Source organism: Platichthys flesus, chromosome 3 (genome assembly GCF_949316205.1).
Source record: "Platichthys flesus chromosome 3, fPlaFle2.1, whole genome shotgun sequence".
Lineage (NCBI taxonomy): Eukaryota > Metazoa > Chordata > Actinopteri > Pleuronectiformes > Pleuronectidae > Platichthys > Platichthys flesus.
The window spans coordinates 19,465,740-19,481,529 of record NC_084947.1 but is presented as its reverse complement, the minus strand read 5'-3'; the positions used below and the strand labels follow the sequence as shown (position 1 = coordinate 19,481,529).

The window sequence follows — 15,790 nt, the reverse complement described above, 5'->3', positions numbered from 1 at the left end:
GCATTGATCTGACATGTGACAAGTGGCACCAAATAGACACTTTTGTGCAGAGGCACAAGCCAAATGAAGGTTTGGGACTTCCTCAGTATTTAACATTTCAGGGTAGTTTGAAAGTGAATCTAAGATACAATATATCTCCACCAAGGCTATTGCCCTATCTCCCCATGTCAAAGCAATGTTTGCCATTCATTATTTAAACTGTGGCGGACCATCATATTCTAAATTGTCCTGCAAAAATGATATAATCAACAAAAAAACATAACAGATCTATAGCTTGGTGTATTACTCTGTTGCTGCATTGTAGAGCTGTGAGCTGAGTTATTTGCAGTGTCATTTGCCACATGCTGGCTCTCTAACATCCATAAAGTTGTTACTATCCATGCAGGTAGTAAGACCTCATAGACTCCTCTACAGTTGTGCGTGTACCTGTAGGTTGCATGCCATGCATTTCTCTATCAGCGAGAATTTGTCACTAGTAGTCTGTGTACCTCAGAATCTGTTGTGTGTGAGAGGAACTCCACTATCGCCAAAGACTAAATTCACTCTGTGGGAAATACTGAAGACAATGTGAACCAACCTTTTATTAGGATCTGCTCCGAAAATGTAGTGGGGTCTTTCCAACCCATACTGCTTCCTTACACTCAGTTTCATGGTATTCCATCCAATCGCTTTTGTGTAATGATGCTAACTAATAGACAAACAAACCAGAGAAGAAACATAACCTTCTTGGTGGAGGTAATACATGTCAAATAAATGAAGTGGAGTAAAAAGCAGCTTTCAAGTTCAAAGTAACACAAGGTGCCATTTTTAAATTCCACCCAACATCAAAGTAACAAGAGCAGTGGACTTTGTGTTTGTACACTGTCCTGAACCAGAGGCAAGAATCTCTGTAAACCCCTGTGTGAAAGATAAAATCCTGCTGCAGGGCATCCTTCAAGGCTACAGCCAACCATCAGAACCCCAGGACTGCACATGTCCTGCATTATCCCCACACACAGGATCAATGGATATTTGCTCTGTGGTATTACGGTCAATGAAAAGAGAGCAGTCATAGCAGCGGCTTGCTCACGCACTGCTGCTACTATGACACTGGAGACGTAACAAGGATTGACAGATTTGCCTAATGAAGCTTTTGAACATTTCTACAAGGGCGGCGGCGCTCCCCTGGCTACAGTCAGTCACGAGGCCGATTGGGCTCCATCAGGGCTCCCAGTGTTAGAGTGTGTTTGAACTGATAAAGATGTCAGAGGAGTGCCTGCTCCTTATCAGCCCTCATTGTTCGTCTCTTTCCCTCTCACTACACTCAGTCTGGCGAGACTGAAGTGCCTTTGACAGGCCCTTCATCTCAGACTTCTCTCACAAGTCGGGGCTCGACAACTTGTCTGACACGGGCATTAGGTTTGTATATAACACCTGGGCTCCATGTGAGTTTCGCTGACCGACTGTGACATGACTTATCAGTAAGTATGGATGAACAAATCTGTTTTTCCTTTCCTATTTTTTCTCTCCATCGTTACTTTACCTTTATTTGCGGAAGAAAGAAAGTCTTAATGCCTGAGGGATTTATTAACATACAGCTCTGCTACAGTTTGTCCCATGCCAGGGGAATTAACTGCCTGCTGGCATTTCTTCAATCTATTCCCAAACAATCTCAGCAGAAACAATTATGGGAAACATGGCAGCTGACATCCAGCCATCAAAACACATTACACTGATGTGCTTACAACTTCCCGCTGTGTTGAATTATTGGCTAACATAGCTCCAAATCAATAATTTAACATGTAAAGACACGTCCCACTCAATCAGCAACTCCCTTTTAACCCCTCATAACCGGCAGGATGTGCGGCCCGGCATTCTGATACACATAGTATCATAAACGTCAAAAAGGATCCGCCGGCACATTAATCAGACACATTAGGCAGCTAACGGGAGAGTACTTATGGCAGACATATGGCTGTCGCTGGATCTAGCCAAGGAAATTAACAACTCGCCAGACAGATAACATCCAAAGCAGATATGAGCAATGGGAGTAGGGAGCAAGAAGGTGGGCCGAGCCTGTCTCTGGCTTGTACACAAGCGTTGGCTTGACAGAAGCGATTAAGCATCTCAGACTCCTCTGCATAAGCTACAGTGCTCACTTCAACGCACTGGGAATGTCTGTACATATTCTAATAGCCTTAGTTTTTGATAGCAGGGCTTGTAAGAGCCCACTCGTAGCATGACCTTGAGTAACTACAGCTCATTACTAACACTCAGGAAAACCCATGAATACACAATGGTGGCCTGCGTTTGTGTCTCTGGTTTAAATGTTGTTTCCTGTGTGAGAAACTGAAATACAGTTTTTCGATCTACATGCTGTTGTTTGATGCCAGCCTATGGAAGCACGGATAGTTATAGAATGTTTGGACCTTCTCAATATTAAAAGCCCTAACAGAAAATTGCCCAATACATTTAAAGCTCATGTTAAAGTCACATTATTTGTGCCTGATGGATTATATATCTTAATATATTTTACCTTCACATCTGCATATTTACACTCTCCGCAAATTCACATAAATATGTATATATATATCATGGAAATAAGAAGTCAAGTATTCCATCTCTATTGAACTCAGTTTTTGAGAGACATATTTCTCTTTTGCTACTAAGACTTGCTGTTTAACTTGTTACTTGCTTGTATTGTCTATTGTTTGGAGTTCTACATTAGGTAAAATAACTTTTTCCGAGCTGATAACACAGCTATCTGAAGCTGTTGGAAGCAGCACTGAGCATTGGGTGAACTGGGAACCCTAAAGTTGATCATATATCCAAGTGAAAGATTCTGTAACATAGAGCAGATCCAAGGGAGGGGGCCACTTGCCCCATGTGAACCTATTGGCCCCTGAAGTGCCTCTGTAACTAGTAACCTACCAACAAAACCAACAATAAACGTGACAATATTTTATTTTCTAGGCTGTTTTGAAGAACACAATTTATTTGAACGAGAAATGATTTTCAAATATATTCAATGATGTATGGAGCTAACAGTAAACAAGGAATGACTTAAATCTTCCCATTACTTATTCAGGAATTGAGCAGAGATGTTTGAAATATAATCTGCCCCACTGTGTAAATCATGGCCCCTTTATAGACACTTAAAATGTCCTTATTGTTTTGCCACTACACGTGAAGCTGCAGAACGATTGTCCATGAGGTTCTGCTGTCCTCCTACACATGCTTTAATATTCCACACATCCAACACAGCAAACCCTGCTATCAACTGCCAAAAAGACCAGAAAAAGCTAAAGGTGCATGCAAACATATGAAGTCAGAGCTTTAGTCATACCTACACATGCCCGACCAAATTTGCCCGACCAAATTTGCATCAGACATGATTAGGTCGATTGATGTGGAAAAATCTGTTCCTCTTCTTTAGTTTTTGATTTGGCTTCATTATCACACTTAAGTGTACATTACTTTGAGTTTGATTTGCTGCATCCTGTTATCCTGTGTGAACCTGAAAGGTTCAGAAAGGAAACATGATTGGAGGGCGCCCCTGGCACAGCAGGGTGCTGTTTCGAGATAGTGAGCCACATCTCAGTTTGGGAAAAAGGCCACAGAAATATGTAATTTCTTTTCTCTGGTTTTCCATCAAGTGTTTCTATAGATATTTAAGGACCTCCGATTGTGGTGAAGAGCAACTTTTTGTTTTGGAGAGTAAAGCCACTGATACCAGGGCTCAATGTGAAAACACTACGGGACTTTTTTACTTTGTTGTGCTTTGAGCCTCAGGTTTGAAACAGGCCATTAAAATTAAAAAAAAGGTTGAGCAGCATATCAAACACACACTTTCATGTTGTTTGCTGGTGTTTGTTTCCTTCCTCCAGGATTTATATAGATACACTGAACATGGAAAACCTTCTCATGATTCACATAACATAAACATAAATTTAACATTCACAAAAACTTTAATGCAACATCTGTACAGCTCCGCAATACCTGCAAAGTGCTGTCCATCATTAAAAATGTGTTGTAGTAGTATTGCCGTTTGAAAATTGCAGAAATAATACGTTTTGCATTTGAACTAATATGCATTAGCATTATTGTTAACATTGTATTGTATTCAACTAATAAATTAACCCAATATTAATTAATTGATTATATTATGAACATTAATGTACCATATATATATACACAATATGGTTCCTTGCACTGCGACCCAGCGGTTTTGTATATCAATGTAACAATATGCCAATCCTTACATACATATAAACTATATCTGCACGTCTTCACCGTGTCACACAATGTTCCTGCTGCTGATGTAAAACTCTGAATATATATGAAAATAAATGAATAGAAAACATGTGCAAACACCCAAAGGGATAAAGAGGGTAGTTTCTCTGTGAACATCTCGTCTTACTGACCTTCACCACATCTTCATCTGTCGAGCGACACTTGACTGCATCGGAGACGTCAGTAACTGAGGCGTCTATCCCGATGGTCACCACCTTCACCGGGACAGCCACCGTCTTCCCAGTCAGCACGGCAGTGTTCAAGATTTCAGAGTCCTAGAGACATGGAGACAGAGGGAGGGAGAGAGAGAGAAAGAGAGAGAGAGATAAAGCACAGCACTGGTCAAAGAGCTGCTAAGTGTCTAATCCAACCACTAACAGACAATCAGTAATCACCAGCTCAGAGCTAATAGAAAATGTGTGAGTAACAAGTGGTATTGAAAATGACCTCAAGAGGCTTTGCACAATTACTGCTCAATTAGTGAATAATGGGAGCTGGTGAGCTCAGCAGCTTAAAATCAATGTCTTTCATTTAAAATCTCCAAGTGCAGTGGACGACTAGAACCAAGTTTGAACTAGAAGTTTGCATCGTAGAGTTGATCTACAGGAAAGAGCTCAGTTTTTAAAGGTTCAGCGGTTTATCTGTGTCTAAAGGAGCTTACACACAGAAACTTAAAAAGCACTTGCAAATACACAAAATAGTGAATGTAAGAAAATATAATTTTTCTATTATTTTGTACGGGACTATGTTATGTATATGGTGCATGTGTTGCAATTATTGCAAATATTCAACAAATCAAAGAAACATGCAGCAAATTGTAACACAAACGACAATATAAGTGATTCCAGGGGACATGAAAAAGCGACAAACACACATGTTGTTCAATGCGACATGACTTTGTAAGTCAACTTCTCATCATTATTATTGCGGGCATTTATTCGGGTGCTTCGGTATTTGGTTGTGTATTTTTGTGTTGGCAGAAGTAAAAAAAAAAGTTGGCAGAAGTAAAACTGCTACTACTTTGATTTTGTGGACGTAGGTGTGAATCCATAGCAGGGGGCAGCACCAAGATCTTAACTGGATAAAGGATCTATCTTCAAAAACTGGAAATATCCCCGTCCACCAAAGAGGTTTTGTTTAGTTTATTTTGGTTTGTTTGTAAGCAAGGTTTCTTTTGCTTTTAATGAGTTTAATAATTTTTTATTTGCAAATGTTGTAGCAGTTGGATGAAATTGCTGTAGTTGAATTAGAAAGCTCATTATTGGTCTGGATGATAAAATGACTCAAATAAGACTTACAGGTTTATAATGTATTTTGACGAGACAAGGATCTAGTCACTAAACTAAAAATGAAAAATAAATATGAACAAAACTAACATGAACTTTTAACTGAGGTCTAACGATGATTAAGAAAATATCTGAGCAACTGTGTAAAAAGCAAAAGTGCCGTAATTTGCCCGTAGACTTTAGTGGAAATACTCTCAGTCGCTGACCTTAGATAGCCCTGGTTCTTTAAATTAAATGGCAGAGCTTCGTTACTCTGAACAGAAATCTTAACCTTTTATACACACACACCCTCGCAGACACCAATATTGTCTAAGAAGATAATTGGGGCCAGTTAAGATAAGTTTGAGGGAACTTCTGCTGTCTGGTCAGCCGTGCACATCGGATTGTCTCTTCTGCCTATTGAGCCCAAAGAAATTACATAGATTGCCCTAGAACCCTGGACACCAAAGTGAACAACTGAGGTTAATGTGTCCATTGAATACTTTGTGATGAACAAAACCCTTCTTACTATTGAACTGAAATGGCTTTAGCTAATTGTCCAAAATGATACAAGTCTCTCATAGTAAGCTGTTTTCATTCTGTGATTCAGATGGTCTTGCACAAAAGCCCCGCACTGATTTCCCTAATTTCAATGGGCAGGAACCTCAAGACACCCTATCTTTTTTTCCTCAGTATTTAGGCTTAACCAGCACATAAGACCTGTCAGTATTATTCTATTGAGGTAGCAACCATTATTCTTTATTTCTTTCGTTTTACTCTGGAGTGTTGTCTGTTGAATAAAATGTCACATTCATTTTGAATAACATTACTAAAACTGACAGGCGCAGATAGGACCGAGTCTGACTCAATGTCATCACAATCATGTGTATTCCACAGTCACCAGGAAAGTAGAGGGGACTTGTTCACTGCTCTGTGAACTCGCTTTCTAAAGACTCGCCTCACGTTTGTGAGCTGGAGGATCGGAGTCTTTGGAAAAAAGAAAAAGCAGGATTAAGCTTGGTTGAAAGGAGCCTGTTCGTTTGTAAGCATCATTTACCGAGACCATTCAGCTTGGGAGCTAAATGATTTTTAGTTGAGCCAGGAAATACCAATGTATCACAAAAAAGCCACTTAATCTTCAAATGAATTTTCATTACAATTTTATAGACTCTGACAGTGTTATAAAGCAATATAAACCCCACACTCCCTGTGTCGCCGACTTTGATTCAATTCCCCTTGAAACCGAGGGTTGCTGTAAATTAACCAGGATTCCTCCATTTCCAGGGGGGTCATCTATAATATATGATGGGGTAAATGGTTGGGACCCGGTGAAAGCAGAGGCTAATGTTAGATTACAGCAGCTGGAGATGACCCAGCAGGCTGAGAGCGGCAGAGAGCAGGGCCTGCTGGTAATAAGACACAGCAGGAGCCCAGAGTGATGCATCAATGGTTCACTCACTCTGACATAGATAGCACAATTAAACACAAAATGGACACCAGTGGAGCACATCAACACTGCTACATGGTCAGATTACACTGGTATGAATGAAGACATATTGAAATATGGGCCTTTGGAATTGGGGAAATGTCTATTACACAATGAATGCTTTTATTATGGTCAGAGATTAATGTGTTTCTTATTCTAGATGTGAGATGTATTAAAGGGGAATTTCCCAGAAAATGATTTAGCTCTCGTTCTGCGTCTGCATTGCCCTCATCTCCGGCAGAGTATTAGCAGTGTCCTGAAGAAAAACTATTCAGAGATTTAACAACAAAGTTGTAATATTATGATAATAAGTCGTAGTTGAGAAAAAGATATCATACTATAAGAAGTATCTGGCAAAAAGTCATCATACTATTACATCATATTTTCTTGTAAGGAATTAAGCAGCAATTATAATTATGGCTTGATTAAAACATTACTCAAGTTAATTGATACATCTGAAGATCATGTGGTTCTTTACAGTGTTTGCTGCTATCTTTTATTTTTTCCCCTTTTTGTGTTGTAGAGATATGAGTTATCACCAGGGTAACAAGGAGTCCTTAAAAATAATTGGTTTAATATTGATGAAGCAGTCAAACTATGTATCATATTCCTGATTTCACCAAATGTTTACTTTGCAAGAACTTTCATGATGGATGAGTCAAGGCCGAGGTTGTAGTCAGGGTCAAGGTTGAAGGTTGAGGTCGGGGGTTACACTGTTCACGCCCAACTCAGGTGATCTTCATAGTTCAGGTGTGAAACATCGAGGATCAGTTCACTCAGACACGTGTCCACATACTTTTGTTAGCGTGCACGTGACACACTGGAGGTCCACTCCTGGATAATCCAAAATCTTGATTAACTATCAATCTCATTGTTTCAAAATCCCTTACGATATCACACATATGTAACCAACAGTAACTTTACAGTCGAACAACACCAAACATTTCCTCCCGAACAAAAGAGTGGCTCTTTCTTCAGAATAAACAGCTTTTCACACAATCTCTTCAAAGTTGTGATGCTTATGATTATGTTGTGCTTAAGGATCAAAAGATGATTTGTGAAACCTACACTATAGTATAACCTTTTAATGCAGCCGACAGGTTCATCTGTTGATATGTGACACGTGGCCTCGAACTCTTTATTATTGTAATATTACAACTTATTTTCTCATAAAAATTATGAATTAACTTCATGAAGAAATGTATGCTGCTCACAGTATGTAAAGGTAAATGGTCTGTAAATGGTCTATAATGCTTTTCGAGTCTTGATGACCATTCAAAGTTCTTTAAACTACAGTTTAGCGATTAACCCATTCACACACACATTCCTACAGAGCATCCATGTGCAGCACAGCCATCAGGGGCAATTTGGTGTTCAGTATCTCGCCCAAGGATTAAACCGACAACCTTCTGGTCAGTGGATGACCTGCGTTCCCTCTTGAGAAACAGCCAACCCTTTGACCATCGACCTGCAATCTTCAGTCATTCTGTAATGCAATCAACGACATCACTCAGTCTCGGCCCAGCTTGTGAGAAAGCTTAGGGGCTTTTGGACACCCAATGAACCAGTTACTCACTTTTCCCAGTTATTAGTCTAAGTGGGGTAAATGTAAAAGAAGCTAGAGAAGCTGGAAACTGCCAAAACAAACCAATCAGAGTGGAGTGTACTGTCTGTAGGTATTACATATAGCACATTTTAAAAGAGCCTGCATTTAAAGTAAGGGTTTAACGAAGCATTTTCATAACTACTCCCTCTGTGCCTCCCCACTGACTTGTGTCCTGCATTTTACCACTCTTTCCTCACCAATATAAGACAATATGATAATATGATGAATACATCTTTAATGTATATGTCTTAACATGGGAAGGTTCAACGGCAGAAGACACAAGACAGTGATATCGTTTCACAAAATCACGCATCCTGCTTTGTATTTTATTTGATTCTCAACAGTTGACCCGGGTGTTTGTGCTTTACTCAAAAACCAGTCTGCTCCCTCAAGTCTCACAAATAGGAGTCTTTTTGTTCAATAATCTGTGGGAGAACTGCCTGTCTGCTTTATCAAGGATCTCTCTGTTAGCATTCAGCCCACTGCTGTGGCTGGTAATGTGTTCTGGGCCGTAATTTCTGCCTGTGTCTCGGCTGGATCTGAAAATAAGTGAGATTTATGGTGTCAGCCTGAGTGACATGGGCAGCATGAGAAGTAGCGAGGCCGCCTGTCCTGGTGATGCCTCAACGCCACACTGACGCATCCACATTCTGACACCCACCATCTCAGCCACAGCTACAAATGAACAGGTCAAGCACTTGGTCAAGCGCTCTTGATGATCTTACATGTCATTTCAAGAGCAAAAGCATTAAAAACAATACCATGTAATATGGCAACAGTCAAATAACCTATAGTAAATGAAATATTAATTTTGTTCTGACCGTTCTGATAAACATTTGTATGCCTTGGTGACAAGGTATGTGCATGAGTGAGGACACTGAGATTTGAGTAGGGGGATTGCAAATAATACGCTGCAGACATTAAACGCCACTCAGTCTCAGTGTCCTGAAGCTATTAAGCAGACTAAAAGAGACATGTCCTTACTTCAGCTCCTCTCCCCACAATATGCATTGCTCCATGTGCCACTTCCTCCCCTCAATTCCAGTTGGCGTTTAATTGGCTAGAATCAAGAAACACGGAGGAGATTGGGAATAAAGGCCTTGGTAGCACCATGCAGAGCGATACATCACTGCATGACAGCACATTGAAGTGGTGGGATTGTCGCGAAGCCAACACACTGCCTTTTAATGAGGGTCCCTCTCCTGCTCGCTTCTCTTCCCTAACCACACTCGCCCCTCCAAGAATCCACCAGCTCCTCTCCTTCTCCCTTTACCTTGTTTCTTCCTGGCTGACGGGATAGAAGTGACCCATCTCCACTCTGCAGTCATCGCTCGCTGCCTCCAAAAAAAACCTTTAACTGCGTTTCAGCAGCACTCTCAGGTGCACGCCGGTCAGAGATCTGATCTGCTCATTACCGCCGGTTGGGAGGAGATGAACTTGATGGCTGCTTTGATAGTGGATCTGCTCGAGAAAAGGTCGGTTTAATAGGAGAGGTAATGAGATATCATGTTGAGGATCACAGGGACACAGTGAACTGGTGGCTTGTTATTAGCAGCCACATCTAGGGCCACTTCAATAGGTACTTCCTTCGTAATTAAAAGACACTATAGAAAGGGCACTTAATTCCCTGTCAGAGTATAGTAGGTCAAACACACAGAAGTGATGATATGTGAAGTGGCTGGATATTTGGGCTGATTAAAGATAGATATGTGCATATTTGAGTGTGCAACTTCTAAACTACAAACTATTGTTTGTAGAAAACAATCAGTTGGACTTTCCCTGCTTCACGTGGATTTCAGTTGCAAACAATTCAGCCAACGGCAATACAATATTTAAACGGTAGAAATATTGTTTCCTCCAATCTAAGGTGACACCCTCTGCCTCCTGTTCTGCTGAATATGAAACCAATTAAATATCACATAAACAGACAGAGATAAAGAGGTCATGAATGCAAACCACATATTCACTCAATTTAATGGAACAAGATTTATTACAAGCTTCTATTTGACTAAAGGACAGAGGCAAGACGTGGCCACGCCCCGAACAGATCAAAATCTGCTTCATCTTCAACGTTACCAGGACCAGAGCATCTTTGGACAGAAGTGGATTGAGAAACATGATTTACTGCTTTTTCATGCTTCAAATTTATCTGCTACTTGGCTTCCAGTTGACAAGCTTTGCCCAATTATATTCAAGCAGGTGACAATACGATACAGTTCTATTGATTGCAATTTTGTTGAGCTAAAAGTCCAATTTATTTAAAAAAAAAAGTAAATGTCATAGTAAATAAATAAATGTACTAATTACACAGTCCACATGGCAGAAAGGCATTTATATCTTACAGTATTTTTGGTGTGACTTATATTTTATATTTATGCATTTACGATGGCAATATTTCAGGAAAGAGAGTGATTGATACCACTCTGTCTGTATGGTAAATATAATCCTACCATACCATTAAAGTTAAAATGCCTTTTTCCAGATATAAAAACAAAATCTGCATACAAGCATCTCCACATAAAACATTTTTATTATTGTTTTTTATTATCAATATAAATATTATATCTAAATATAAAACAGACACTTAATGGACAGTTGTTTGCTGGACTGCTTCTTGGCTGGAAGCAGTGTCTTGTCTGACAAGCAAAGAAACAGTGACAGTAAGTCGGTGTGGCTGGAGACAGTCCATAATCCCCTGTAAGAGCACAACTTACCAGCCAGGGTGGATGTTCCCTTCTTCTTCCAGTCATAACGCTAACTTCTCATTTACTCGAGTAATCTTTTTTCCTTATTTCTATCAATAAAGCAAATACAAATATTTTCTAAGATGTTGAAATACGTCTCTCAGGGGTGGGCTCACCATCACATTCCTTGTCGCTGCTTGAATTGTTTGACATCTCTCAAATATCATATATATATATAAATCTAACTGTACGACCACTTCCCTCAAGTGTCCCTGACTCACGAGTAAAAGAAGCATCTTCCTTCTACATGTCCTGAACTTGACTTTTGAGGATAAAACCATTGTGACTGTGCGGAGCAGAAAGAAAACGTCAAAAGACAAAACGGTTTGCACTGAAACCTCCAGACGATTCCAGCAGCAACTGGTGTAAAAATAAACAGAAATTCCTGAAGTCAATAGACTCAGTGGTAGGAACATTGATGTCGCATTTCTTCCCTCACTCACAGACTTCAAAAGAAGGGCGGTCAATGACGTATTCAAAAACTCCCACTTTTTAAGTTGAGCTGTTTGCTCGGTTATTTAAAAAGGATTCAGACAACAGTTTATGGAGAGTATTGATTTTCTCAGTCACATTGACTAGCTCTCAACTGTACATTATTTATGAGTGCAGATGATTTATGGGTAAACTGACAGCAGGGAGATGTCACAATGACACGTTGCTGACAGGACAGATTCCCCAACACATATTAATTGCATTAGGAATCTGAAATCATATCAAGCAGCATTGTTTTAGCTATAGAAGGAAACAGTGTAAGTCTGCTCCCAGGCATGTTTAAGGCATCTTGTCTGAACCCACCTGTCTGTGATATAAATTACATTTAGAGAGAGCTTAATAGTGTCTGTGCTTTCAAAGTCGACTCTCAAAAGAGGAATTATTATTGAGGGTTGGTGCAGGAAGGACGGAGCCACGCTCTGGAGCCCAGTGGCCCCAAAATGCACCTTGTGTGGTGGGAAGGAGCTTTTGAATAAAACATGGCCGGACGTGGAAGCACTGTATTTTAAGTTTATAGAACGAATCGCCTGCAATCCTCATGAATACCATACCTGTAATACATTAAGATCAACGGGTCAGGAGGGAGGAGCGAGAGTCCCCTAGTGGATTACGACAACAGTCAGACTCGGCTCTCGATGAATCAAGGTCGGACACCAGGGACAGAAGCAACTCTCTGCTCACCATGACATGAGTGAGAGGGCGGCGGGGACTCGGGGGAGTTAGCTGGCGGGTGCTCTGAGCGGTGCTGCTGCAGCAATGCCTTTTTCCCACCCCTGCTGTTTGCCCATAGAGCCAGTGCCCTGAGGCCAGGACGCAGGGAAATAACCCTGTTCGCGCCAATCTGCTCAATTTCAGCCTGATATCTATCACAGTCAGACGATCGATGAAGAGTTCTTCACCAACAGCCAACCATGCCTGTAGGGGGATGACCTCCTGATCTTTGTCTGATTTCTTCACCCGTCTCTGATCGAGATCCATACTGCCAGCTTAGCTTGGCTTAGCTCAGCTTAGCTGCCCTCTGGACACAGACCTCTCTCAGCAGACACAAAGGTCATCTCTACTGTAGAGTCCATTACAACAAAAAAAATACACAAACCTCAGCAGGCCGGGATGAAAGTCAGAATGAATAGAAGTGAGGCAGAATGTGGAGTGGGATGTGGGAACAATTATGGAGGAGATGTGAGATATGGACATGTGCAGACACTGTCACTCTGAGATTGATCCGTCAGTCTGGATCTGCCCTTCACTTCAGCCCTGCATTTCTTTTGCCATGCTGTACAAACTTTTATCCACCATTCCCGACAGGGTTAGGAGAACTGAGAGGGCTACAGCATCGGGGAGGAAGGTTCACTGCATACCGTTAGAGAAACTTGAATATAATTGGTTCCGCAGGGAACAGGTCTTAATAATTTTCTCTAGTCAAAGCAAAATAAACCTTAACATGAATCAGAGAATGAATCGCGGGTCATCGTCAGGGGATTGCGACGGCACAGTAAACAAGTCGGTTGACCTGACCGCTGGAGGAGCTTGCAGAAGCATTTTGCAAAGATGAGCTTTCTTAATGGAGACAGGTATTTTCTGATGTCACTGTAATGAGTGAGCTTCAAAGAAGCCACAAAAACAAAAGAGGATGTGTGTGTGTGTGCTTTAAAAATGAACAAACACACCACGCTCACTTTTAACCTTTCAATTTGAAAAGGATTTCAGAACATAAAATCCTCTACCTGAGTTACACTGGCAGATTTGGCCATCATATCTGTGGATCCGTTCTTTTGAGAGTAACTCACACTGTGAAGCAGTGCCATGAAAAGGTACAGTAATCCCCCCCACTCACTCCCTCACTACTGTACATGTGAAGTCAGAGCAAAACGGTCAGTTCGTGCCAAATTTTTTTACGTCCTGTGATGTCTAAGGAGCTAATGGACGAGGAAGTTGTGCAGCGTGAAGGACTCCAGTCATGTTCTGGATTAGCCGGGCATTCGTCACAGTCTATTGTCCTAATTAGCATTACATGTATATGCCACATGTGCATACTGCAGCAGCCTCAATTAGTGCTCCCACTTCATCATCAGCCTCTAAGCTGTGGTGGATGCTAATGGATTACTCGCTTGGGGTCCATCCATCAGCCCCTTATTGTAAACCGTATGACTCATGCTTTGTGGAGAAAGAAAGATGCTATTGTTATCCTGTTTGTCTTAAACAGCAGGGGCATGCAACAGAGACTAAAGACAAGTGACTGAGATTATGGAACAATGGAAATCAGGTACACTCTGCTCTTCCGGTAAACAGCTTGTACAATACTGCAGGATTAGCTGGCATACGAGGGCTTATGTCTGTATGTCTAACAATGTGTCTGATTAATGGTTCTTCAGATTTCACTTGCCTGGCAGAGGAGATGTGCACTGCAACAGAGGGAATGGAATTGAAAGGAGTAAAAATGAAACATTCATTGGGGGATGTTGATAGATGACTTTATCATGTGAGAGCAGAAGTGGCCAGAGAAAGCTGGGGTGATGATGTATTGTTTAACGATACATTGGAGCGGTATGTGAATACAAACGGCTGCTTTCATTTCTCCTCATCTCTGCGGCCGCGCAGCTCCTCTGACAGAGCACAGTTTGGTGTCTCGGCTGGGACAGGAAGACCGATGAATCCAGATATGATGTATGCCCTGTCCTCCTGCTCCCTCTCCATCACCGGGCATCCACAGCATGGGTAATGATGATGAGGGCAGCCCGGACAGGAGCATATTACTTCACAATGGTAAAAGATAATGGACCAGCCTCCTGCTGTGCAGGGGAATCGGCGCAGGCATCCAATTATTGCCTTTAAGATCAATCTCAAGATGACCCAAAAAACACAAAGCTCTTTCACACTGTGATGTGTGAGACAGAGGATGCCAACAGAAGGAGGCGGGGGTGACATTAGTCTAGATTGTTAGTAAAATTAATGTATGTTTGTCTGGAGCAAGTATAGGAGGTGGGGAAGGAGAAAAGCTCTGGAAAAGCAGGTGAGGAGAAGACAAGCAGGAACCTTTACAGTTGACAGAAAGCATTCTGAGGTATTTTCCTGGCTCATAACTAATAAAACTTTTTAGAGGTTGTTTGATTTTTTGGGGGCTTTTGAAATAATTGCTGCATTTGCAGAACTGTGGCTTCACGGTTTGAAACCGGTGACAAAGTGGTGAGCGGCGCTCTGAGTCCTCCCAGCACAGGTGGGTCTGTGACAACACGCAGGAGGAGTCCTCTTCAAAGGGAGCGGAGAAAAAAAGGACAAGTCGTCTTTGAAACCGATGTAGCTGCTTTCCCAGAGGTGTGCCCCATGGCAGATTTTCCAGCACTTGACTGGGGAACGCAATAAAAAGACCTTTTCATAATAATCAATCCCAGCGACGGCACGGTAATTCAGAACGCGGCATAAATGTGCAGGGAACAAGTCTGAGGAACCATTGGAGTAATTGGCCATTAACGTGATCAATCCCTAGATAAGCTTCCCATTACTATACTAATTAGCTTTATTACATCACAACCTTTAGAGACGTGGTCAGCAACAGATCCTCATTCAGTTTATGAGATTATTTCTGGTCAAAACACGATTATAGCACAATTCCATTATGACAAAATACAGTTTAGCTTCTTAGACTAATTAGTGGTAATTACAGATGAAAGGTTTTTCTAGAACAAAACCACAGAGCTGTTGTGTCAACAGATGCCTTCAGCGTGCTCTGTGAAGTCTCCCCTCTCAACTTGATTAAAAAAGATTGGAGAATCTCCCCTCGTGTTTCTCCCTCCATGCGTTCTCTGAAAACCCCTCAGAGTCTGTTACTCCACTTCTCCTCTCCCCACACTTCTTTTCCCTCTTTCTTTCATCTGTAACCTTGATTTATTGTCAACATCACTAATCATAATAATGCGCCACTGTTGCA

The 15,790-nt window shown here is 41.3% G+C and overlaps 1 protein-coding gene across 1 annotated transcript in view; it reads right to left on the bottom strand.

Annotated features, from left to right (window-relative positions):
• si:dkeyp-14d3.1 (transmembrane protein 132C) overlaps nucleotides 1-15,790 on the bottom strand; it is a 101,545-nt gene that overhangs the window by 13,582 nt on the left and 72,173 nt on the right. The window contains exon 5 of the mRNA XM_062381144.1: nucleotides 4,404-4,547. Coding sequence (XP_062237128.1) covers nucleotides 4,404-4,547 — 144 coding nt within the window. The remainder of the gene's footprint in view (nucleotides 1-4,403; nucleotides 4,548-15,790) is intronic.